We start from the raw sequence: 24294 nt of genomic DNA, 5'->3' as shown, positions 1-24294 counted from the left end.
TTGTATTTTCAGTAGAGACGGGGTTTCACCATGTTGGCCAGGCTGGTCTCGAACTACTGGCCTCAAGTGATCCGCCCGCCTCGGCCTCCTAAAGTGCTGGGATTACGGGTATGAGCCTGGCCAATAGGCACTATTTCTTTCTTTCTTTCTTTTTTCTTTTTTAAGACGGAGTCTCGCTCTGTCGCCCAGGCTGGAGTGCAGTGGCAGGATCTCGGCTCACTGCAAACTCTGTCTCCCGGATTCAAGCAATCCTCCTGTCTCAGCCTCCCAAGTAGCTGGGGATACAGGCGCCACCACCACGCCTGGCTAATTTTTGTATTTTTAGTAGAGACAGGGTTTCACCATATGAGTCAGGCTGGTCTCAAAGTCCTGACCTCAGGTGATCCACCAGCCTCGGCCTCCCAAAATGCTGGGATTACAGGCATGAGCCACCACGCCCCTCTAATTTTTGTATTTTCAGTAGAGACGGGGTTTTTTATGTCTATTATTTATTTTATGTCTATTATTTATTATTGTACACAACTGACGCTCCATCCCCCCCACCCCCGACCTTTTTCTTTTTTAGAGATGGGGTCTCGCTCTGTCACCCAGGCTGGAATGCAGTGGTGCGATAAGAGCTAAGTGCAGCCTCGAATTCCCAGGCCTCGGGCCATCCTCCTGCCTCAGCCTGCGGAGTAAATGGAACTACAGGTGCGCACCACCACACCCAGCTGATTATTTCTAAATGATTTACTTCATCAACACTTCCCACATAAGTAGGGCACACATTAGGCGCTCCATAAATACTTGTCAAACGCCTACACGAAGGAAGATTAATGTCCGGCAAGAATGAATCCACCTTCCACCCTGCCTACCCCGCTAAAAACTACATTTCCAGCCAGGCGTGGTGGCTCACACCTGTAATCCCAGCACTGTGGGAGGCCGAGGCAGGAGAATCACGAGGTCAGGAAATCGAGACCATCCTGGCTAACACGGTGAAACCCCGTCTCTACTAAAAATACAAAAATTAGCCAGGCATGGTGGCGCATGCCTTTAGTCTCAGCTACTCGGGAGGCTGAGGCAGGAGAATCGCTTGAACCTGGGAGGCGGAGGTTGCAGTGAGCCGAGATCACGCCACTGCACTCCAGCCTGGGAAACAGAGCGAGACTCCATCTTAAAAAACAAAACAAAACAAAACAAAAAAAAACTACATTTCCCTGGGCGCTTGGCGCGACGCGCTCCCACCACGTTTGAAAGAGCGACAATTACTTCCCACGGCCCCTTACCGCCCCCTCCCGCCGGTGCCACAGTGGTTGATGGGAAGGTAGTTTTTACGCACTTTGGCCGGCCCCTAGCGATCTGAACCCAAACTAAATTTCCCAGCAAGCAGCGCGCCGGCCTGGGAAAAGGAGCAAGATGGCTGACTCCGAAGAGGGTGTTTTGCCGCTGACGGCTGCTTCCACTGCCCCAATTTCATTCGGCTTCACTCGCACGTCCGCACGGAGGCGGCTGGCCGACTCGGGAGACGGCGCGGGGCCATCTCCGGAGGAGAAGGATTTCTTGAAAACCGTGGAAGGGAGGGAGCTGCAGAGGTGACGCGCCGGGTCTTTCACCCCTTGGAAATCTCTGCGGTGGGCGTAAGCGGGAGGGAGGAATCTCAGTTGTTTGTCTTGGTGACAGTGACCTGTTAAGCCTGAAGCACAGCCTGAGTAAATTCGTGGAGGCCAGAAGGCGGGAGTTTATAGGAGGGGGTGAGGAAATTGGGCCTGATAGCTGTGGGAATTGCGAAGAGAGGATGTATTACTGAGAAGAAGTGTCTTTAGGACTTGAAGACACTAAGGTCTGTGCGTTCTGGGAGAAGGAAAGAATGAGAAAATGACAGGACCTGCTAGTGTCTCAACTGAAGTGGTGAGGCGTCTCCGATATGGGGAACGGGATGGAGCGGCAGATTCAGGTTGATGGAGGCCACCATCAGCTTAATTAGGAGAAGAGTGTCTGAGGGGTCTGAGGGAGGGATTTCCAGAAGAGAATCAGGCATCTAGGAAGCTGTTTGGGAACCTGGAGCTGGGGAAGGTCTGGGCTGAAGACAGTGATTTGTGGGCCATTGTGGAAGCCGGTATTGAGTTAAACAGAGAGTGCAGGACTTATTTCTCGAAGGCACTGACATTTATGAGTTGGGGGCACTGGGGAGATAATCCAAAGAATGCACGATCAGAGAGGTACAGGAGATCCAGACATGGAGTAGGGAAGACATGGTCTGTGGGGCTGGGGTGAGTTTGGCTCTTGTGTTTTCTCTGAATGAAGGAGTGTGACCCACTGACCCTGCCATTCTCCCAACCCCACCCCTCTGTGTCCACATCAGTGTGAAGCCCCAGGAAGCCCCCAAGGAACTCGTCATCCCTTTGATCCAGAATGGCCATCGCAGGCAGCCACCAGCCCGGCCCCCTGGGCCATCCACAGATACTGGGGCCTTGGCGGATGGGGTGCTGTCCCAGGCTGTGAAGGAGCTCATTGCGGGTGAGTGATACCCCTTTACCCTTCCCCAGTGAAGGAAGAAGAGGAAGAAGGTGGAAGGATAGAGTGGGACTTCATTGCTCCCTCCTATTCTTCCTTTAGAATCCAAGAAGTCTCTGGAAGAGAGAGAGAATGCGGGTGTCGACCCCACGCTCGCTATCCCCATGATCCAGAAAGGATGCACCCCCAGCGGGGAAGGGGCAGACAGCGAACCCCGGGCAGAGACAGTGAGCTGGCCCCTTGTCCCCCTCCTGCCCCAGCCTTTCTTTGCCCTGTCTGCCAGGCTGTGTCCCTGCACGTAGCAGGGAAAGTCTGTGTGTGTGCTAGAGGCCCGCCACCTGCCCCTTCTCCTGTCATCATTTTGGAAGCATTACCAAATGAATCTGGGTATCTGGATGCTAAAAACGTACTTGAATCCTAGGATTATCTGAATGAGGTGTGCAGCCAAGGGAACAGGAAATGTAAAGGCCCTGAAGGTAGACACTGCCTAAAGTGTTTGCGGAACACCAAGGAGACCAGTGTGACTGAAGTGGAATGAGTAAGGGGAAGGGGTAGTAGACGAAGTCAGAAAGGAGATGGGGGTGCTAGACCAGGCAGGGCCTTGTAGGCCATTGTGAGGACTTTGGCTTTTACTCTGAGTGAGATGAGAGCCTGGACAAGCCCTGAGCATAGATGAAATATGATTTATGATTTGACAGTATCCCTCTGGCAGCTGTGAACAGACTCATTAGTGAAGGTGGAAGCAAGGGGATGAGTAGTCCAGGCTAGAGATGCTGGGGACTTAGACCAGAGTGGTCTGGAAGGATAAGTAGGGTTTAGTGAGAGAGGGAAGAACAGAGTGAGTACTCCTGTTAGTAGTAACAGCCCAAGCAATGGCATAGTGGCAGAAAATCGATATGGTGTGTGTCCATCAGTGAGGCAACATGTGGTGTATCTGGAGTGAATGGGAAGGAGTGATGATGGGAGGTGACAAGAGGGGACATGAGAGGCGTGTCTACAGAAGTAACCAAGTCTGTCTTTCATACCCACAGACCTGACTTTTCACCTCTTCTTTCATAAATTTCTTGCACTGCTTCTTTTGAGTCTAGTTCTCCTACAGCCCCACACCACTCTCTCTTTCAACTGAACTGTTCTCTTCAGCCTTCAGATGTGCCCTGGTTTCCTTCAACTTTTGTTTGTTTGTTTGTTTTTTGTTTTTTGAGATAGAGTCTTGCCCTGTCGCCCAGGCTGGAGTGAAGTGGTGTGATCTCGGCTCACTGCAACCTCCCGGTCCTGGGATCAAGCGATTCTCCTGCCTCAGCCTCCCAAGTAGCTGGGATTACAGACACGTGTCACTACCGCCTGGCTAATTTTTGTATTTTTAGTAGAGACGAGGTTTCGCCACGTTGGTCAGGCTGGTCTTGAACTCCTGACCTCAAGTGATCTACCCACCTCAGCCTCCCAAAGTGCTGGGAGTACAGGCGTGAGCCACTGTGCCCAGCTCCTTCATCTTTAAAGAAAAAAAAGATCCTCACTTCCCTCTTCATCTTTCATCCTGTTCCAGCTTTGGCCTCATTCTTCTAATTTTTCCCTCTATAAACCTCCTCCTGCAGCTTTCTACATATCAGGTGACCAAAAATTCCATCCATCCTTCCTCTCACTCAGCATAAAAACCTTGGAGTCAGCCAGGCGCGATGGCTCACGCCTGTAATCCCAACACTTTGAGAGGCTGAGGCCGGCGGATCACCTGAGGTCAGGAGTTCAAGACCAGCCTGGCCAACATGGCGAAACCCCATCACTGGTAAAAATACAAAAATTAGCTGGGCATGGTGGCACGTGCCTGTAATCACAGCTACTCGGGAGGCTGAGGCAGGAGAATCACTTGAACCCAGGAGACTGAGGTTGCAGTGAGCTGAGATCGTGCAACTGCACTCCAGCCTGGGCAACACAGCAAGACTTCATCTCAAGAAAAAAAAAAAAAAAGAAAACCTTGGAGTCATCCTCAATTCCTCTCTTTATTTCGTGCCCCATACAATATGCCAGCACAATCCTATCATCTTTTTTCAAAATGACACCCAGAACTGACCACTTCTCACCACCACCAATACCACTGCAAAGGGCTGAGCCACCAGCATCTCTCATCTGGACTATTAGAGTAATTTCCTCACTGGTCCCTCTTGTGGCTCCCACCTGGCTCAAGGTCCTCTGACTCCTGCCCAGCTCTCCTGATTTGGTCTCTTCCCCACCCTTCTCTGCTGTCTACTCTCACTCTCTCCATTTCAGTCATGGTGACTTTCATGATACCCCTCACACATACCAAGCCTTGTCCGGCCTCAGGGCCTTTGCTGTTACTATGCTTTCAGCTTGGGACACTTTCTTCTCATATCCTCATGGCTCCCTCTGCTGTCATCTCCTGATCTCTGCTTAAATGTCAACCCAGTGGCACTCCCTCTCCATCCCTCTGCATCTTCTTACCCTGTTTTCTTGTTCTTTACATCACCACCTGACATATCATGTTTTCTGGGTTTTATTTATAGTATGTCTCCACAACTAGATCAGAAGCTCTGCAGGGGTAGGGGTTTTTGTCTGTTTGGTTCACAGCTTCATCCCCAGTACCTAGAACAGTACTTGCCATAGACAAGGTGCTTTATATTTGTTGAAGGACTGAACATGGAGGAGTACAGTGAGGGATGGAAAGAGGAAATCAAAACTCACCCTTGAGCTGATTGGAAAAGACGTGTAGCAGGTCTCCCAGTGGGGGGCAGCAAGTGCACTTCAAATAGAAGACCCAGTGTAAGCAAAGCCTGACCCTCCTTCCTCTACCTGAACCTGTAGGTGGCAGAGGAGGCTAATTATGAGGCGGTCCCCGTGGAGGCCTATGGGCTGGCCATGCTGCGGGGCATGGGCTGGAAACCTGGCGAGGGCATCGGCCGCACCTTCAATCAGTGAGTTCTGGGATAGGGTCGAGGGGACAGACAGATCAGGCTGCAATCAAGATCCCCAGGGTCACTGCCAAACCAGAACCACCTAGGCAGGGAGGGAGGATACATTATCGCCCTAACTAATTCAGCAGCCCCTTCCACTACTGTTTTAAACTCCCATTTGCCCTTTGAAACTCTAATAGAATGCCATTTATATAAAGTTTGCCTCTAGGGACATCAATTTCCTCATCTGAAAAATGGGGGTAATAGTACTGACTTCATAGGTCTGTTGTGAGAGTTAAATGAAATTATACACATAGGCCAGGTAGTGGCTCATGCCTGTAATCCCAGCACTTTCGGAGACTGAGGCAGGAGGATCACTTAACTCCAGGAGTTTGAGACTGGCCTGGGCAACATAGGGAGGCCCCATCTCTACAAAAGATTAATTAATTTTAAGAAAAGAAATTAGGGCCGGGTGTGGTGGCTCACACATATAATCCCAGCACTTTGGGAGGCTGAGGTGGGTGGATCACGAGGTCAGGAGATCGAGACCATCCTGGCTAACACGGTGAAAGCCCATCTCTACTAAAAAAAAAATACAAAAAATTAGCCGGGCATGGTGGCGGGTGCCTGTAGTCCCAGCTACTCAGGAGGCTGAGGCAGGAGAATGGCGTGAACCCGGGAGGCGGAGCTTGCAGTGAGCCGAAATTGCACCACTGCACTCCAGCCTGGGTGACAGTGAGACTCCGTCTCAAAAAAAAAAAAAGGAAAAGGAAAAGAAATTGTATACATAAAGCACATACAGTAGGCCCTGACCCCAAGAAAGCGTAGACTAAACATTTGCTATTGTCATGCAGACTTGCAACCCTTTCTTCACAATTGCAAACTCAATAATTCTGAAAACCAAACATTTTTTCATAACCCATTGGCAGCCAAATATGACCTGAATTGGCGTTGTTGTTTTTTTTTTTTTTTTTTTTTGAGATGGAGTCTCTGTCTGTCACCCAGGCTGGGATGCAGTGGCGCAATCTCGGCTCGCTGCGACCTCTACCTCCTGAGTTCAAGTGATTGTCCTGCCTCAGCCTCCTGAGTAGCTGGGATTACAGGCATGCACCAGCATGCCTGGTTAATTTTTGTATTTTTAGTAGAGATGGGGTTTCCCCATGTTGGCCAGGCTGGTCTTGAACTCCTGACCTTAGGTGATCTACCAACCTCGGTCTCCCAAAGTGCTGGGATTACAGGCATGAGCCACCATGCCCAACCATGTTGAGTATTTATAATCCGGTTTCTCCTGCTCGGTGTGAATATTCATATGATTTCCCCTGTAGAAATAGTATATTTGGTTACAGCGATCTGCCTCTGATCTCACTGTAGATATTATGTAATAGATGGTATATGCAGCATGTTATTAGGTTGAACCAAATGAAATTGCTGTTTCTGTAGGTCAAAAACAGTCCCAATATGAGATCAGAAAGGGCAACCTTGAAAATATTGGTGGGGGCTGGACACGGTGGCTCACACCTGTAATCTCAGCACTTTGGGAGGCCAAAGAGGGCGGATCACCTGAGGTCAGGAGTTCAAGACCAGCCTGACCAACATGGTGAAACCCTGTCTCTACTAAAAATACAAAAATTAGCCGGGCATGGTGGCATGCGCCTGCAACCCCAGCAACTCGGGAGGCTGAGGCAGGAGAATCCCTTGAACCTGGGAGGTGGAGGTTGCATTGAGTCGAGATCGAGCCATTGTACTCCAGCCTGGATGACAAGAGCAAAACTCCGTCTCCAAAAAAAAAAGAAAAGAAAAGAAAATGTCAATGGGGCAGGTGGGGCGGGTTTGGGCAGGAAGAGGAAGTAAATAAGTTGTTGAAGACTGTTTCATCCTCTCCAACAAACCCATATTCCTCCCTGCAGAGTAGTGAAGCCCCGTGTCAACTCACTGAGGCCCAAGGGGTTAGGGCTGGGTGCCAACCTGACCGAGGCCCAGGCCTTGACCCCCACTGGCCCCTCCCGCATGCCAAGACCAGATGAGGAGCAAGAGAGAGATAAGGAAGATCAGCCTCAAGGGCTGGTGCCTGGAGGAGCTGTGGTGGTTCTTTCTGGCCCTCACCGAGGCCTCTATGGGAAGGTAAGGAACCAAGATATCCCGGGAGCCCAAAACAGGCAGCAGGGAAGGTTGATCCGAGGGTCAGATGGAGGAATAATTGGATTTGAGGTAGAAAGGCTGGGACTCCTAGTCTTTTAGGTCTGCTTGGCCCACTGCCTCACTCAGTAACCCAGGACCACTTGCTGGCCTTTGTGAGCCTCAGTTCCCAGCTAAAAGGAAGAGAATGCCATATGCCACAAGTCCCTGAAGATTAAATGCTTAAAGGATCCAAGGAAGCCCCACAGTCAGCTGAGGGAGACCCAGGAACCAGACCTGGTCCCACTTCTCAGGGGTCAGAGTCTGGCTGGGGAGACAGAGGAAGCAGGCCTCTTAGAGGTAAGGGGTTGACATCTTGGTCCTAGGAATGTGGGTGGAGTCCACAACCCCTACCTGACTTCTTCCCCTCAACACTTTAGGTGGAAGGCCTTGATCCTGACAATGTTCGGGCCATGGTTCGTCTGGCTGTGGGGAGCCGGGTGGTGACTGTTAGTGAGTACTACCTGCGGCCTGTCTCCCAGCAGGAGTTTGACAAGAACACCTTGGATCTCAGTGAGTGAGCCTCTTGTAGAGCTAGAGGAGTTGGCAACGCATTCCTAGGGGTGGCAGGGCCTGGCTAATGGGGTGGTTTTAGATCTGCAGCAGGGAGGGGCAGCAGTGTGCCTGGCAGATATGACTTCCAATCAGAGGTCAGGAGGTGAGAATGGACATAAGTGACTTACTCCATTTGATTGGAGAAAGGTCGATGTCATACCCCTGGGTCTGTAGCCTGTCTGAGTGAGAAGAAACAGGTGCAGAAACCAATTCCTACCTTCGAGATCTTTGTCCATTTGGGGTGATGAACCTCTCTTTTACTAGGGAGTGAGAACTGCTAGGATTAGGGTGTGACCAAGAAGGAAGGAATTCTAGGCAGACAGAATAGCACAGGCGAAGGCGTTTCGGTAGGACGGGGCAGTTTGGCAAATGGGTACAGACAGAGCTCTGGGAATCTCTAGTCCACACTAGGTGAGCATTGTTGTTGTGGGCTAGGTTGGCTGCGGGAGGGTTCCTGAAGGAAGCTGAAATGGTTGAGAGGTGGGGGAGAGGCATTCTACTAGCAAATGCATGAGGGGTGAGAGGGGCACTTTGGCAGGTGGGAGGTGGCTCTAGGCTGAGACATGGCCTTGGAAGGAAAGGGCAGTGAGACACTGAGGCTCTGTCCTGGTTCTCCTCATAACCTCTTGAACAGGCCAGATGAGCAAAACTTCCTTCCCCAGGGCAACAGAACGGAACTGCCTCATCACGGAAGACCCTCTGGAATCAAGAACTCCACATCCAGCAGGACAACTCAGAGAGGAAGCGGAAACACCTTCCAGACCGGTGGGACTCTGAGCATGCGGGAGGGGTCAAGAAGGCAGGGCTGTCGGTAGGCTCGAGCAGCCAGGGAAGGCTTCCAAGGCAAGGCAGGCTCATAGAAGGAACGGGGAACTGCATTGTGGGTGGGTTTCATAGCATAGGCAAAGGGAGGGCAACTGGAAAGTGCATCTGATGAAGAGCTAAGCCTGGTGCTGGCACCTTCTCCACAGACAGGATGGGCCTGCAGCCAAGAGTGAGAAAGCAGCCCCCAGGAGTCAGTACTGGTTGCACAGGGACCTGCGTGTGCGGTTTGTGGACAACATGTACAAAGGAGGCCAATATTACAACACCAAGGTGGGAACCCTGCAGCCTGAGTCCCCCTCCCTCTCCTAGGGACTGGGCCCCCCTACCTCTCTAAAATCTCACATCCCCCTGACCTGTATCCCCAGATGATAATTGAAGATGTCCTAAGCCCAGATACCTGTGTATGTCGGACAGATGAAGGCCGAGTCCTGGAAGGTGAGTTTGAGCGATGGCAGCTGGAGGTTGATCAAGAAGAGTGTTTTAGGCCCAGAGCCTGGCCCAGGCAAAGCTGGGAGGTTTGGCAGAGTTCAGGTATTTTGCAAGGCCTAGCATCCTCTTACAGAACATTAGACACTTCCATGATGGTGGTTATCTTGAGCCCCACTCTCCCAGTCTGTCAAGTTTTCTTTTTTTTTTTTTTTTTTTTTTTTTTTGAGACAGAGTCTCACTCTGTCACCCAGGCTGGAGTGCAGTGGCGTGATCTCGGCTCACTGCAACCTCCACTTCCCAGGTTCAAGCGATTTTCCTGCCTCAGCCTCCCGAGTAGCTGGGATTACAGGCAAGCGTCACCACACCTGGCTAATTTTTGTGTTTTTAGTAGAGACAGGGTTTCACTATGTTGACCATGCTGGTCTTGGAACTCCTGACCTTAAGTGATCCTCCCACCTCGGCCTCCCAAAGTGCTGGGATTACAAGCGTGAGCCACCGCGCTTGGCCTCCGGTCTGTCAAATTAGCATGGAATTTACTATTTCTTCCTCTTGTGATTGGTGCCTTAGTGAAGGAATGTGTATTGAGCTCTCAGTGCAGGGCAGGGGTTAAAACATGCCCACAATAAAAGGTGCCTGTTGTTATCACCACCACCCTTTATTACAGTGATTTTTGTAAACTACTCCTTAGGCTACCTCATCTGTGAAATGGATGTGGCGGGACTCCCATCTGTCAACAGGGTGTAGAGTGGCTCCAGGGAATACAGGAAAGGCCCTTCTTTTTTTTTTTTTTTTGAAACAGAGTCACTCTGTCACCCAGGCTGGAGTGCAGTGACGCAATCTTGGCTCACTGCAACCTCCGCCTCCCGGGTTCAAGCTATTCTTCTGCCTCAGCCTCCTGAGTAGCTGGAACTACAGGTGCCCGCTACCACACCCAGCTAATTTTGGTATTTTTAATAGAGACAGGTTTTCACCATATTGGCCAAGCTGGTCTTGAACTCCTTACCTCGTGATCCTCCTGCCTCAGCCTCCCAAAGTGCTGGGATTACAGGCATGAGCCACCACACCCAGCTGAAAGGCCCTTCTTTTTTTTTTTTTCTTTTTTTTTTGAGATTGGGTCTCATTTTATCACCTATGCTGGAGTGCAGTGGCACCATCATGGATCACTGCCACCTCGAATTCCTGGTTTCAAGCCATCCTCTCACCTCAGCCTCCTGAGTAGCTGGGACTGCAGGCACTCACCACCATGCCTGGCTAATTTTAAAATTTTTTGTAGGCTGGGCGCGGTGGCTCATGCCTGTAATCCCAGCACTTTGGGAGACCGAAGAGGGTGGATCACCTGAGGTCAGGAGTTTGAGACCAGCCTGACCAACATGTCAAAACCCCATCTCTACTAAAAATACAAAATTAGCCAAACGCAGTAGTGGGTGCCTGTAATCCCAGCTACTCAGGAGGCTGAGGCAGGAGAATCGTTTGAACCCAGGAGGCGGAGGTTGCAGTGAGCCAAGACCACACCATTGCACTCCAGCCTGGGCAACAAGAGCCAAACTCAGTCTCAAAAAACAAACACAAAAACAAAACAAAAAAATCTGTAGAGATGAGGTCTGACCATCTTGCCCAGGTTGGTCTCGAACTCCTGGGCTCAAGCGATCCTCCCAACTTAGCCTCCCAAAGTGCTGGGACTACAGGTGTGAGCCACCACGCCTGGCCAGGAAAGGCCCTTCTGACAGGACGCTGGTTGGGCTGGTCCTTGCTGTGGGCCTCACTCCCCTCTCCCTTATCCATAGGCCTGAGGGAAGACATGCTGGAGACCCTGGTTCCCAAGGCAGAGGGTGACCGTGTGATGGTGGTGCTGGGCCCCCAGACTGGAAGGGTGAGTCTCAGACCTGGCAGTAGAGGTTTGTGGGTCGTTCAGGGCCTGTCCCAGGGTCTAGGCTTGCCTTGCTGATTCCACTTCACCTCTGTTCCAGGTGGGACATTTGCTGAGCCGGGACAGAGCACGGAGCCGGGCTTTGGTGCAACTGCCAAGAGAAAATCAGGTGGTGGAGCTTCACTACGATGCCATCTGCCAGTACGTGGGCCCTAGTGACACAGATGATGACTGATCCATGGGACTCCTCCCATCCCCCAGGCTGGTACCAGTTCTGTACCATATGAGAAAGTTGCCTTCAGAAGGTGGGAAGATCATTGTTCCATCCTCTACTTCTAGTGCAGTCCTGGGACAAGGACAAGGGAAAGGGATGGGTGAACCAGTAGGGAAGCTAGAAACAAACCCAATATTTACCAAAATTTAGGGTATAATAAAAACCATTTCAAGTACTTAATAGAAAGATGAAATCATAAGTGGTATGATGAGCTGCGAGTTAAGGTGGGAACTGAGTTGACTGAGGTGGGAACCATTTCACTTTTCAGCCTTGCTTTTCTGCTCAGGGTACAGGACAAGTTAAAGGACTCATTTGATTGTGAGCTCACTCTTGGAATATAGATACTATGAGCTTGGGCACAGTGGTGCATGCCTGTAATCCTAGCACTTTAGGAGGCTGAGGTGGATGGATCGCTTGAGCCCAGGAGTTCAAGATCAGCCTGGCCAACAAGGTGAAACCCTGTCTCTACTAAAAGTATAAAAATACAAAAAATTACCAAGGTATGGTGGTGCACGCCTATAATCCTAGCTACTCAGGAGGCTGAGGCAAGAGAATCGCTTGAACCCAGGAGGCAGAGGTTGCTGTGAGCCCAGATTGCGCCACTGCACTCCAGCCCGGGGGACAGAGTTAGACTCTGTCTCAAAAAAAAAAAAAAAAAAAAAAAATCTTTAGATGCTGTGGAATCTGAAATACTGTATCTCTGAACAACTTTCTGAGCAAGAACTCTAGCAACTAGCAGCAGAGTATGCTTTCACTCTCAGTTTAGAGCAGGACCCCAGAGAATATGCTGAGCCTGGGGTCTTCCTCTGTTGCCCAGACTGGAGTGCAGTGGTGCAATCATAGCTCACAGCAGCATTGATCTCCTGGGCTCAAGCGATCTTCCCGTATCAGCCTCCCAAAGTGCTGGGATTATAGGCACTGGAATGAGCCACCGTGCATGGTCTCTGGCTTGTATTTTGTTAATCGTAGGGAGGATGTTCCCAACTTCTCATGTCCAGTAGTCCATTTCCTATGCTTTATGCACTTCACTCTGTCAAGGAGGCCTCCTCCTTTCTCCAATCATAATAAACCAGCCTTGGTAGCACCTTTGAGAAGGGCTAAAGCTCCCCAGGGAATGGCACTGGGGCTCTGTCTCTGCCTGTAACACAACATAACCTGGCCATTTCAGACACCCTTCATCTCCTCCCCGTGCCACAATGCTAAAGTAGATATCTCATCAGCTTCAGATTTCCTGGAATTCATCTTTCTCCTAAGCCTACGCTTGAAAATGGGGCCCAAAGTTCTTGAATATGGCCCTTTGTCCAGAACACCTAGCTCCAGCCAAAGCGCCTGGTCTCCCTTGACAGGCCACTGGGACTTTTTCTGCTTTACCTTGAAAGGAGCCCTGCTGATCCCCATTTTGAGGACAGGGCTCCTTACATTCAGGGAAGTGTGGACAATATAAGGAGGCCTTCCCAATATGCCCTTTGTTCACTGTGCACAAACAAAGCCTTGTATCTGAAGACGCTTTGAATCTGTGCAGTGTTCTCTCAGCTTGCTGCCTGGCACCTGCCTGCTGCCAAAGTTGCTCTTGCGGCAGTGGTTACTGCAGCAACGGCTTCTGTGAGCCCGAGAATTCTCTACAGGCCCCTCACAAGCTGGGGACTGTGACCTGTACAATTTGTCCAGACTGGCTTTTTTCACATCACAGGGATTGAGCAAGAGGTAGATTAAAAGGCATCTGCCTCTTCTGCCAAGCCCCCAGAAGTTTCCCTGGCAGGGGTCTGCTTCTGTTAAAAATTGTCCAGATGCCAAGCCTTGAATTTGTAGCAGCAGACTCAGGAAGCAGTTTCTTTGCCTTTCAGAGAGGAGTCAATTATTGAGGTGCTGTGGGTTGCTGTCTGGGCTGTGTTCGGTGGCAGATATGGACAGATCAGCTCTTCTTTTAAAAAATTTTTTTAAAATAATTTTTTATTTTAAATATAAGAGAGACAAGGTCTCACTATATTGCTCAGGCTGGTCTTGAACTCCTGGGCTCAAGTGATCTTCCCATCTTGGCCTTCCAAAGTGCTGGGATTATAGGCATGAGCCACCACTCCTGGCCTCAGCTCTTTTTTTTGAGATAGAGTCTTGCTCTGTCGCCCAGGCTGGAATGCAGTGGCGTGATCTTGGCTCACTGCAACCTCCACCTCCCGGTTTCAAGTGATTCTCCTGCCTCAGCCTCCTTAGTAGCTGGGATTACAGGCGCATGCCACCATGCCCGGCTAATTTTTGTATTTTTAGTAGAGATGGGGTTTCACAATGTTGGTCAGGCTGATCTCAAACTCCTGACCTCGTGATCTGCCCACCTCGGCCTCCCAAAGTGCTGGGTTTACAGACATGAGCCACCATGCCCAGCCTCAGCTCTCTTTTCTAACATTCCTTCCTCAGTCAAGGGAATGCTCCCCTCTACTCCCACACTGAGGCCACCTCTTCATCTCCATGTCTGCAGCACCACGCAGAGGGATGAAGTATCCAACAGCTTCTAAAGCTATCTAAGTGGGGGCGGGTCCTCACCAAGTCCCCTATCACACCAATTCATTCAACAAACATCTCTTGAGCTCCTACTGAATGCCAGGTACCATTCTGCATGCTAGGGGAACCGTATGGAGTAAATCACTTAATATCAAGACCCTACTATATGCCAGGCAGCATCCTGGGTACTGAGTATGGAGCTACAAACAAAACAAACATCCTTGCCCTTGTGGGGCTGACACTCCACTGGGGCTGAGACAGTGAGCAATAAGCAGAAGTAAGTGATGGAAGATGTTATAAGAAGCTGAGAACCATGGGGGAAAGGGGCAGTATTAATAGGATGGCCACAGAAAGCCTTAGAGAGAAGGTGACATTAAGCAACGGTATTAAGGAAGTAAGGGATGGTCATGCAGCTATCTGGGGAAAGCGGTCTAGGCAGGGGAAATGAAGTGCAAACGCCCTGTGGTAGCACTGTTGCTAGCATGTGTGAGGAACAGCCGGGAGGCTGGTGTGGCTGCAGGGGAGTAAGTGAGGGAGAAGGTGGTAGGAGGTCAGGTCAGGGAGATCCTGTAGTGCTGTAAGGTCAGTCCACTGGAACTACTATGGCTTTTGTTCTGACTGAAGTGGAAATCATGAGAAGCCTCCATATAGCCACTGCTAAAGACTGCCAGTTGACAACTCCCCACTTGCCATACACCCCCCACCATGTGCACACAGAACCACTCTAAATACATTTGTTCCTCTGGTGCTTTGGTCAATCTAGCTGATTTCCATTGTTGGGAACACAGATTTTCCCATTAGATGCCCAGCAAGGCTTCCTTTTTTTTTTTTTTTTTTTTTTGGAGACAGGGTCTCACTCTGTCTCCCAGGCTGATTGTGCAGGGACACAATCATGGCTCACTGCAGCCTTGATCTCCTGGGCTCAAGCAATCTTCCTGCCTACTGAGTAGCTGGGACTACAGGTGTGCGCCACCACGCCCAGCTAATTTTTTAAAAATTTTTTGTAGAGGCCAGGAGCACTGGCTCACGCCTATAATCCCAGCACTTTGGGAGGCCAAGGTGGGCGGATCACCTGAGGTCAGGAGTTTGAGACCAGCCTGGCCAACATGGTGAAACCCCATCTCTACTAAAAAGGCAAAAATTAGCCAGGCGTGGTGGTGTGCACCTGTAATCTTAGCTACTTGGGAGGCTGAGACAGGAGAATCGTTTGAACCCGGGAGGCGAAGGTTGCAGTGAGCTGAGATTGCGCCATTGCACTCCAGCCTGGGCAATAGGGCGAGACTTCATCTCAAAAGAAAAAAAAATAAATCATAACCGCCCCATGTGATGGCATTAGGGGTGAGGCCTTTGGGAGGTAATTAGGTCACAAGGGCAGAGCCCTCATAGATGGGATCAGTGCCTTAAAAGGCATCCCAGAGACTCTCGTCCTCTTTCAGCTATGTGAGAATACAAGAAGTCAGTAGTCTGCAGCCTAAATATCTTGCTTCATCTTTGGTGTTTCTGAACTGTATAAAAGTATACATCTTAGGCTGGGCACAGTGGCTTACGCCTGTAATTCCAGCACTTTGGGAGGCCAAGGCGGGCAGATCACGAGGTCAGGAGATCGAGACCATCCTGGCTAACACGGTGAAACCCCGTCTCTACTAAAAATACAAAAAATTAGCCAGGTGTGGTGGCGGGCGCCTATAGTCCCAGCTACTCGGGAGGCTGAGGCAGGAGAATGGCGTGAACCTGGGAGGTGGAGCTTGTAGTGAGCCGAGATCGCCCCACTGCACTCCAGCCTGGGCGACAGAGCGAGACTCCGTCTCAAAAAAAAAGTATACATCTTAGTCTGTTTTGTGCTGTTGTACCAAAATACATGACACTGGGTAATTTATAAAGAATAGAAATTTATTCCTTATAGTTCTGGAGGCTGGGAAGTCCAAGATCTAGGTGCAGCATCTGGCCAGGGTCTTCTTGCTGTGTCATTCCATAGTGGAGGGGGAAAGAGTAAGAGAGGGCCAGAGAGGGGGCTGAACCCATTTTATTATGAGAAACCCACTCCCCACTCCCATAATAACAGCAGTAATCCATTCATGAGGTCTCTTGATTACCACTTTTTTTTTTTGGCTTAAACAACAGAAATTTATTTTCTCACAGTTCTGTAGGCTAGAATTCCCAGAACAAGGTCTGTCAGGGTCATTTCTGATGAGGACTCTTTTCCTGGCTTGCAGATTACCTCACTATGTTCTCACGCGGTAGAAAAAGACACACACTCTCTCTCTCTCTCTCTCTTGCTTGCTTGATGACCTCTTAAAGATCTCACCTCTTAATACTGTTACAATGGCAATTACATTTCTTTTTCTTTTTTTGAGGCAGAGTAGTGCTCTGTCACCTAGGCTAGAGTGTAATGGTACGATCTCAGCTCACTGCAACCTCCACCTCCCAGGTTCACGCGATTCTCCTGCCTCAGCCTCCCGAGTAGCTGGAATTATAGGTGCCCGCCACCATGCCCAGCTAATTTTTGTATTTTTAGTAGAGATGGAGTTTCACCATGTTGGTCAGGCTGGTCTCAAACTTCTGACGTCAGGTGATCCACCCACCTTGGCCTCCCAAAGTGCTGGGTTTGAGAGGTACAAGTCATCAAACCATAACACTATGTAATCTTTGGAAACTTACTTTTTCCCCACTGGACATTCTAGATTTATCTTTTTTTTGTTTTTGTTTTTGTTTTTTTTTGAGACAGGGTCTTGTTCTTTTGTCCAGGCTGGAGTGCAGTGCTGCAATCATAGGTAACTGCTGCCTCAAACTCAAGTATTCCTCACCCCTCAGCCTCTTGAGTAGTTGGGACTACAGGTGCATCCCACCACACCTGGCTAATTTTTAAATTTTTAATAGAGACGGGGTCTCGCCATGTTGCCTATGCTGGTCTTGAACTCTTGGCCTCAGGCGATCCTCCTGCCCTAGCCTCTCAAAGTGCTGGGATTACAGGCATGAATCACTGCACCTGGCTTCTGGTTTTCTTTTTGTTTTTGTTTTTTGTTTGTTTTGAGACAGTCTCGCTCTGTCACCCAGGCTGGAGTGCAGTGGCGCAATCTTGGCTCACTGCAACCTCCACCTCCCAGATTGAAGCGATTCTCCTGCCTCAGCCTCCCGAGTAGCTGGGATTACAGGTGCCCGCCACCCAGGTAATTTTTGTATTTTTAGTAGAGACGGGGTTTCTCCATGTTGGCTAGGCTGGTCTCGAACTCCTGACCTCAGGTGATCCGTCCACCTCTGTCTCCCAAAGTGCTGTGATTACAGGCGTGAGCCACCACACCCAGCCAGCTTTCTCTTAACACTCATGTAGCACTTGATGTGTGTGTCAGGCACTGTTCTGTCCCCTTTACATTCACAATCCTTTATTTATTTGTTTGTTTATTTATTTATATTTTTGAGACCAAGCCTCACTCTGTTGCCCAGGCTGGAGTACAGTGGCACGATCTCAGCTCACTGCATCCTCTGCCTCCCAGGTTCAAGTGATTCTCCTGCCTCAGCCTTCCAAGTAGCTGGGTTTACAAGCCCCTGCCACCACACCTGGCTAATTTTTTTTTTTTTTTTTTTTTTTGCATTTTTAGTAGAGACGAGGTTTCACCATGTTAGCCAGGCTGGTCTTGAACTCCTGACCTCAGGTGATCCACCCACCTCGGCCTCCCAAAGTGCTGGGATTACAGGCTTGAGCCACTGTGCCCAGCCCACAATCCTTTAAATCATTTAAATCCTCATAATGGCCTGTGGGATACACACTGTTACCATGTCCATTTTACATATGAGGGAACTGAGGCACCGAGTGGTTAAATGATTTGCATGATAGTTCTAGCTGGCAAGCAGAGAGCCAGGATTGTAAGCCAGGCAGACCGGGCATGAGTGCACATTCTTGTCCCTCTGCTTCACGCCGTCACTCCCAGCTGTTGCTATGATTCCTGTTTGCCTGTAGGTGTAGCTGTTCATTTATTTCCACTGCCATACAGCATTCCGTGGTGTGCATGTGCAGCCTGGGTGTCCATATTCTCCTGTAACGGCCCTTTGGGCTGTTTCTGGTTCTTGCTGTTTGGAGTAACACTGCAGTGTTCACTCCCGCACATGTCTCCTGGTTCACATAGGCACGCAGACTCTCAGAGGGGAATCTGAGGGCGTAGGGTTTGCATGTCTCTAACTTCTTCAGGTGATGCCAGACTATTTCCACAAGTGAATGCTAGCTCAGTCCCCAGGCCTCCCCAGGCCTCAGTTTCCCCATGTATTAGATAGGCCATTTGGGGACTTGAAGCTCTCAGATACAGGAACAGCAGTTTGGAGGAGCTGAGCAGGTCTGGGGTGTGACTGACATTCCCAGGTACCTGAAGGAGGAACGGCACATCTCCAGGTGGGACCTGCAGTCCTTCCTGGAAACTTCCATGGCTCCCCACACGTGCAAGTTCAAAGCCTCTCTCCTGAACCTAGGTTCAGAGCCCCTTCTGCAGTGGTAGTTCCAACCTCCCTCCCATGTCCCCACTCACAGCTAAGCTTCGGGCCTGGAGCACCTCCAACCTGCTGATCGGGGCAAGTCCCAATGTGGCCTTCAAGGCCATTGCACATGTTCATTGTGACACTGTTCGCTGAGCAGTCACTGTGTGCTAGGCGTATCTCCAGCATCTGGACAGACGACACTAAATGGGTATTGAAGGATTGAATGAGGGATCAATAATGATATCCAGTTTGATTCAGTGGTTCCAGAGGTTTTTCTAAGTGCTTTCCATTTATTAACTCATTTCACATTCACAAATGACCCCATAAAGTAAGCACTATTGTTATCCCCATTGTACTGACAGGGAAGCTGAGGTCCAGAGGAGCTTGGGTGCCTTGCTCGAGGTCACACAGCTTGTGAGTGGTGGTTGGAGCTGAGGAAACGTGAGAAATTGTTGTTCCCAAGCTGTGAGGTGCCACATGGGGGCCAAGATAAAATTATTCTGCTTTTTCTTTTTAGAGATAGGGTCTCACCATCATTCAGGTTGTAGTACAGTGGCGCAATCATGGCTCACTGCCACCTCCAACTCCTGGGCTCAAGGGATCCTCCCACCTCAGCCTCCTCAGTAGCTGGGTCTACAGGCCAGTGCCACCATGGTGGGCTAATTTTTAAAAGTTTTTATTTTCCATAGAGATTGGGCTTTGCCATTTTGCCCAGGCTGGTCTTGAACTCGTGGGCTGAAGCAATCCGGCTCCGTCAACCTCCCAAAGCCCTGGGATTACAGGCGTGAGCCACTGTGCCTGGCCTGTTCTCCATTTTTTTACTTCTTTCTCTGCGTCCAGATTGATCCCCTTGAACACTAATTTAGGGGACACTAAAAATCTGCTACATTTGCTGGTTATTTTCTAAATTAACATTTAAAAGTTGCGTATTTCCTTATCAAGGTATGAGAATGATTTAAAAAAAAAAAAAAAAAAAAAAAACAAGGTCTGGCTCTATTGCCCAGGCTGGAGTGCAGTGGCGTGATCTCGGCTCACTGCAGCCTCTGCCTCCCAGGCTCAAGCCATCCTCTTCCTCCCACCTCAGCCTCCCGAGTAGCTGGGACCACAGGCATGTTCCACCGTACCTGGCTAATTTTTATATTTCTTGTAGAGATGAAATTTTGCTATGTTGCTCAGGCTAGTCTCGAACCTCTGAACTCAAGGGATCTGCCCACGTCAGTCTCCCAAAGTGTTGGCCCGATTTTTGTTATTTTAGTACATAATGGAATGAGTTTTCCCATTATGGACTATAGTGATTTACTAATCATTTTAATATCACGTTTCATATCATTCATATTTTTTATTACTGTTGATTGGCATCAGTAATTTGGAGCTAGTATGTATGTCTGTCTGTCTGTATGTATTTATTTATTTAGAGACAGTCTCACTCTGTTGCCAAGGCTGGAGTGCCATGGTGCAATCTCGGCCCATTACAACTTCTGCCTCCTGGGTTTCAAGTGATTCTTGTGCCTTAGCCTCTGGAGCAGCTGAGATTACAAGCATGGGCCACCATGCCCAGCTAATTTTTGTATTCTTAGTAGAGACAGGGTTTCACCATGTTGGCCAGGCTGGTCTCAAACTCCTTACCTCAAGTAATCCACCTGCCTGGGCCTCCCAAAGTGCTGGAATTACAGGTGTGAGCCACTGCGCCTGGCCTTTGTTTTTTGTTTTTGTTTTTTTTTTGAGACAGATTCTTGCTCTGTTGCCCAGGTTGGAGTGCAGTGGCGTGATCTCGGCTCACTGAGGCCTCCACCTCCTGGGTTCAAGCAATTCTCTCACCTCAGCCTCCCAAGTAGCTGGGATTTCAGGCCCATGCCACCACACCCAACTAATATTTGTATTTATTTTTTTAATAAGACGTGGTCTCACTCTGTCACCCAGATTGAAGTGCAGTGGCACAATCTCAGCTCACTGCAACTTCTGCCTCCCAGGCACAAGTGATCCTCCCACCTCAGCCTCCCCAGTAGCTGGGACCACAGGCACACACACCACCACGACAGACTAATTTTTTGTATTTTTAGTATAGATGGGGTTTCACCATGTTGGCCAGGCTGGTCTTGAACTCCTGGCTTCGGGTGATCCACACACCTCCCAAAGTGCTGGGATTACAGGCGTGAGCCACCACGTCCGGCCAGAGCTAGTTTGTTTTTTGTTTGTTTGTTGTTTTGGTTTTTGTTTGTTTGTTTTTGAGACAGAGTCTTGCTCTGTTGCCCAGGCTGGAGTGCAGTGGCACGATCTCAGCTCACTGCAACCTCTGCCTCCCAGGTTAAAGTGATTCTCCTGCCTCAGCCTCCCGAGTAGCTGGGATTACAGGCACCCGCCACCACACCTAGCTAATTTTTATATTTTTAGTAGAGACGGAGTTTCACCATGTTGGCCAGGCTGGTCTCGAACTCCTGACCTCAGGTGATCAGCCCACCTCAGCCTCCCAAAGTGCTGGGATTACAGGCGTGAGCCACTGTGCCCAGCCGAGCTTGTTTGTTTTTTATGTGTCTCCATCAACTCTTGCTTTTCTGCACTGGATGCCAGTATTTGGTGAGGTAATACCTCAGAGATAATTTGCTCTCCTGGGCCTTCAAATAGACTTAAAAACAGCAGCTTTAATCCAGCTTTTCTGTTTGCTTGTGCGCACAGCTGGAAGCAGAAGTAATTTACTACACAGTAAACACCAGGAACGCCCAAGAACTGGGATAGACCCCATCACCTTCGTCTCCAACCTCCAGGGGCACCAGATGAATCACCTCCTGTTTATATCTTTTTTTTTTTTTTTGAGACAGGGTTCTTGCTTTGTCACCCAGGCTGGAGTGCACTGGCACGATCACAGTGCACTGCAACCTTGAACTTCCAGGCTTAAGCAATCCTCCCTCCTCAGCCCCTCAAGTAGCTGGGACTACAGGCACACACCACCATACCCGGATAATTTTTAAAATTTTTTTATAAAGACAGGGTCTCACTGTGTTGCTTAGGTGGGTCTCAAACTCCTGAGTGCAAGGGATCCTCCCATCTCAGCCTCCCAAAGTGCTTGCATTACAGGTGTGAGCCACTATGCCTGGCTTCCTGTTTATATCTTCTGTATTTTGCTTCTTTTTGGGAAGGCATTCCCTGCAAGATCCTGGTTGCCACACCTCAGGCCCTGAGTAGGTAAGACACAGGGGTGTCTTCCACACCCTGGCCCCACTGATTGAGTCCTACACATAGGGAAGGTCCAGCTGCTGTCCTTTAAAACCAAACTGAGGCCAAGATGGCAAAATTTACGTTGCTATATCCTCTTCCTCCCCTCACCGTACTATCCTCATGGCCCTCCGTACCCGACTGCGGGGTGCTTCCTGGGACAGGCCTGACCTAAGGAAGTGTCATTTCCCAACCCTCAGATCCAGTACGCCCTTTTAGTAAGAAACATTTCGGCCGGGCGCGGTGGCTCATGCCTGTAATCCCAGCACTTTGGGAGGCTGAGGTGGGTGGATCACCTGAGGTCGGGAGTTCGAGACCAGCCTGACCAACATGGAGAAACCCTGTCTCTACTAAAAATACAAAATTAGCTGGGCGTGGTGGCACATGCCTGTAATCCCAGCTACTAGGGAGGCTGAGGCAGGAGAATCACTTGAACCTGGGAGGCAGAGGTTGCAGTGAGCCAAGATCGTGCCATTGCACTCCAGCCTGGGCAACAAGAGCGAAACTCCGTCTCAGAAAAAAAAAAAAAAAAAAGAAACGGCCTCCTTTTACCATCCTGAAATGACATTCACATTCATATACATTACAAGTCTTGCTGGTGTGGGACAGCCCCCCAGCACCAGACCTCTGCCCATTCAGTGCCAAAGCACCCTCAAGGAGGAATTCCCAAAACACACCCCGAGGGCAGGCAGGAACAGGACCCTTGTCTGTCTGGTTCAGCGCGGAATCCCCACCACCTAGTACAAGACCCTGAATGCACTAAGTAAATAATTGCAGTCTGGATAACTATGCTGTGATTTACTGCCCTCTTCCTACAAAGCTTCCCTGTCCTCTGTTCACTGCCCCTGCGTGGGGAGCCAGAGAAGAAAAACGACTCAGGGTGCGCAGGGGCCAGCTCCCTTGCACAGAGAGTTCTACACAGTTCACTGATGCTGTGGGCAAATGGATGCTTCAGGGGCCCTCTGTCCTGCCGTGGGCAGAATGAGAACAGGGTGAGCACAGAAAGCAGAGACATCTGTAGAGTCAGTGACGCATGGTCAGAACACAGAGTCCAGAGTGCACAGCCTGACCCTGGCCCTGGCTCTGCTCAGCTGTGTGCCTTCTGGTAACCCCTACAGGGCCTTAGGTCTCTCATCCAGAACGCAACGATGATAATAGTAGTTAAGGTTGTTGTGAAGACGCAGTGAAATTATTCACGTAATCAGGAGAGGTTGGCACGTGTTAAAATTATCCATTACTGGGTAATTTGGATCAACGAACTATCATTCCTGACGCCTAGATTCCCCCCGTCCCTCAAGCGCCTCCTCACCCTCCTCCCTCAGACTTCCAGGTTCCACCACCACTGGTGGATGGTCAAGAACCCAGAACAGGCGACCGACCTCTCTTTTTCTTTCCCCTGCTGCACAGCCCATCTCAGAGCTCCCTTCTGTGAGGCTCAGCCAGAGGCCTGCAGGGTTGGGACAGGCTCCTGGAGCCCTCCCCGCCAACGAGAGGCCCCGGCCTACTCCCCTCACCTGCACAGGAAAACCCTGGCCCAGTCAGGGAACCAGAAATCTCCTCCCAGTCCTTACCTTGCCCTCACCCTCAGCCACCACCAACTACCCCTGGGCGGGCGCCCCCTACATCCCTGCACCTCGGTCTGTGTGACCCCAGGAGTGCCCACTCCCCAATGTGTGTGCCCCTGTGGGTGTCCAAAGCCCTGTCTGTGTGACCCTAGGGGTGTCCACTCCCCAGCGTGTCCGACCCTCGGACCCCAGAGCCCGCAGCCCACAGCCTGGAATGGCCCGCCACGCGCGGGGCAGGGACGCGCGCACGAAAGCATCCACATGGAGCCACAACACTGGGCAGGGGCAGCCAACCCGGGCACACCTTTTTGTGTGGGGTAAGGAAAGAGCCCCTTCCCCGCGCGGGGCCCGGCATGCTCGTGCCCATCCCGTCCTGTTGGCACTCCCAGACCCGAGCGGCCCTCGGCCTCTCTCCCGCCCACCGCGTTGCCCTCTCCCCTGAAGGCTTAGTCTTGACCCAGCCCTCCCGCCGCGGAACAAGCAACTGGCTCAAGGCCGGGGCGCGGTGGGCTCTGATTGGTCGATGACGATTGACGTTGATGATCTGATTGGTCGATGGTTGATTGGCGCTTCTCGGTAGCTGCCCGGGCGCGCCTCCGCCCCTGCGCTCCGGGCTCCCATTCGTCGCCGCTCTGGGGCATGCGCAGTGGGTGCCATTCAGTGCCTGGGCTCCGGGAAAGCCGTGCTTTTACGGTTCCGGGTACTGGTTCCCACACCACTGCCTCGTGTGGGGTTGTTCGCCCGTGAAGGGGCAGGACAGGGTGCGCGCTGGTGGAGGTTAGTGAGGTCACACACCGGGCCGTGGCGCCTGGTGCGCTGGGCGCTTCCACCTCAACCTTCGTAGCAAACCCAGCGGGGTTCTGTGCCTGCGCACCGTGGTTCCTGCGTTCGTTTACTGTCCCGTTTCTCACTCCGGAAAGTGTGGCTTTGAGTTTGATCTGCAGGAGTAGGACGGGCACAGCGGGTGTCTGGTCTTCCTCGCACCATAAATCGCAGAGCGAGCCCTCTGTGGTCTCTGGATACAGTATACCAAAGTTAGAT

General features: G+C 50.6%; 1 protein-coding gene across 2 annotated transcripts; it reads left to right on the top strand.

Annotated features, from left to right (window-relative positions):
* Window positions 1–570: 570 nt before the first annotated feature.
* GPKOW (G-patch domain and KOW motifs) lies at window positions 571–11696 on the top strand. Of its 2 annotated transcripts, XM_063601626.1 has the most exons (12): window positions 571–690; window positions 1363–1571; window positions 2342–2496; window positions 2596–2720; window positions 5308–5417; window positions 7304–7517; window positions 7952–8084; window positions 8789–8969; window positions 9098–9221; window positions 9317–9386; window positions 11165–11250; window positions 11348–11696. In XM_063601626.1, the coding sequence occupies exons 1-12, from the start codon at window positions 679–681 to the stop codon at window positions 11480–11482; spliced, it is 1554 nt and encodes a 517-aa protein (XP_063457696.1). In that variant the 5' UTR covers window positions 571–678; the 3' UTR covers window positions 11483–11696. The 2 variants fall into 2 exon arrangements, with proteins under 2 accessions (XP_063457696.1, XP_003807295.1); XM_003807247.5 differs by lacking the exon at window positions 571–690 and having other exon boundaries at window positions 1036–1571; window positions 8789–8891.
* Window positions 11697–24294: the final 12598 nt, after the last annotated feature.

The sequence above is a fragment of the Pan paniscus genome, chromosome X, assembly GCF_029289425.2.
Source record: "Pan paniscus chromosome X, NHGRI_mPanPan1-v2.0_pri, whole genome shotgun sequence".
NCBI lineage: Eukaryota > Metazoa > Chordata > Mammalia > Primates > Hominidae > Pan > Pan paniscus.
The sequence above is the reverse complement of the archived record's forward strand: the minus strand, read 5'-3'. Positions and strand labels throughout refer to the sequence as shown.

What these genes read in the sequence shown, in the direction of transcription:
- GPKOW (XM_063601626.1), top strand. An exon ending in TGTGAAGGAGCTCATTGCGG is followed by an intron (nt 2,497 to 2,595) that starts GTGAGTGATACC and finishes TTCTTCCTTTAG; the next exon opens with AATCCAAGAAGTCTCTGGAA. An exon ending in TGGGCCCCCAGACTGGAAGG is followed by an intron (nt 11,251 to 11,347) that starts GTGAGTCTCAGA and finishes CCTCTGTTCCAG; the next exon opens with GTGGGACATTTGCTGAGCCG.